The sequence below is a fragment of the Volvox carteri genome (assembly GCF_000143455.1).
Source record: "Volvox carteri f. nagariensis unplaced genomic scaffold VOLCAscaffold_27, whole genome shotgun sequence".
Taxonomy (NCBI): domain Eukaryota; kingdom Viridiplantae; phylum Chlorophyta; class Chlorophyceae; order Chlamydomonadales; family Volvocaceae; genus Volvox; species Volvox carteri.
Genome location: NW_003307570.1, coordinates 305488 through 306205, shown reverse-complemented (window position 1 = coordinate 306205; position 718 = coordinate 305488). Strand labels below are relative to the sequence as shown.

At 65.0% G+C, this 718-nt stretch overlaps 1 protein-coding gene across 1 annotated transcript in view; it reads left to right on the top strand.

Annotated features, from left to right (window-relative positions):
- VOLCADRAFT_92609 (uncharacterized protein) overlaps positions 1-505 on the top strand; it is a gene marked incomplete at both ends in the record, with an annotated part of 6442 nt that extends 5937 nt beyond the window's left edge. Inside the window, one exon of the mRNA XM_002952031.1 lies at positions 413-505. Coding sequence (XP_002952077.1) covers positions 413-505 — 93 coding nt within the window. The remainder of the gene's footprint in view (positions 1-412) is intronic.
- Between the last annotated feature and the right edge of the window lie 213 nt (positions 506-718).

The window sequence follows — 718 nt, the reverse complement described above, 5'->3', positions numbered from 1 at the left end:
CCGGCGACGGCTGCAAAGGCTGCACCAGCAGAGACCAACCCCTTTTTGGTGCTGGCGGAGCTGAGGGGAGAGGAGGACGCCNCCACAGATGTTCCTGCTCCAACGGGGGGGAATACACCTATGGCCACACAACAACCGGGGGATCCAGCAGCAGCAACAACATCCCCCGCAGCGAACCCCAATGGGATTTCTTCCACACCCACGGCCACGGCCGTGGAAGGAGCGCCGGCGGCAGCAGCACTGCCGGGGGCACCAGAAGCAGCAGCACTGGACCCAACCCCACCCCCCGCAGCGAACCCCAATGGGATTTCTTCCACACCCACGGCCACGGCCGTGAAAGGAGCGCCGGCGGCAGCAGCACTGCCGGGGGCACCAGAAGCAGCAGCACTGGACCCAACCCCACCCCCCGCAGCGAACCCCAATGGGATTTCATCCGCACCCACGGCCACGGCCGTGGAAGGAGCGCCGGCGACAGCAGCACTGCCGGGGGCACCAGAAGCAGTAGTACTGGACCTAACCCCACCCTCAGCGGCACCGGACCTCCATAAGGGGAAAGCATGCAAGCCCCGCAAGACCCAAGGAATAAAGAAAATCCGCAGGCCAGACCTGACGGGGGAAGCCAGGCGCACGTTCTTTCTGGCGCAAACAGCTGCAGCCCGAGCAGCCCGCAAACAATCCGCAGAACTGGCCCAGCGAACTAAGGACCAGAAGCGGCTGA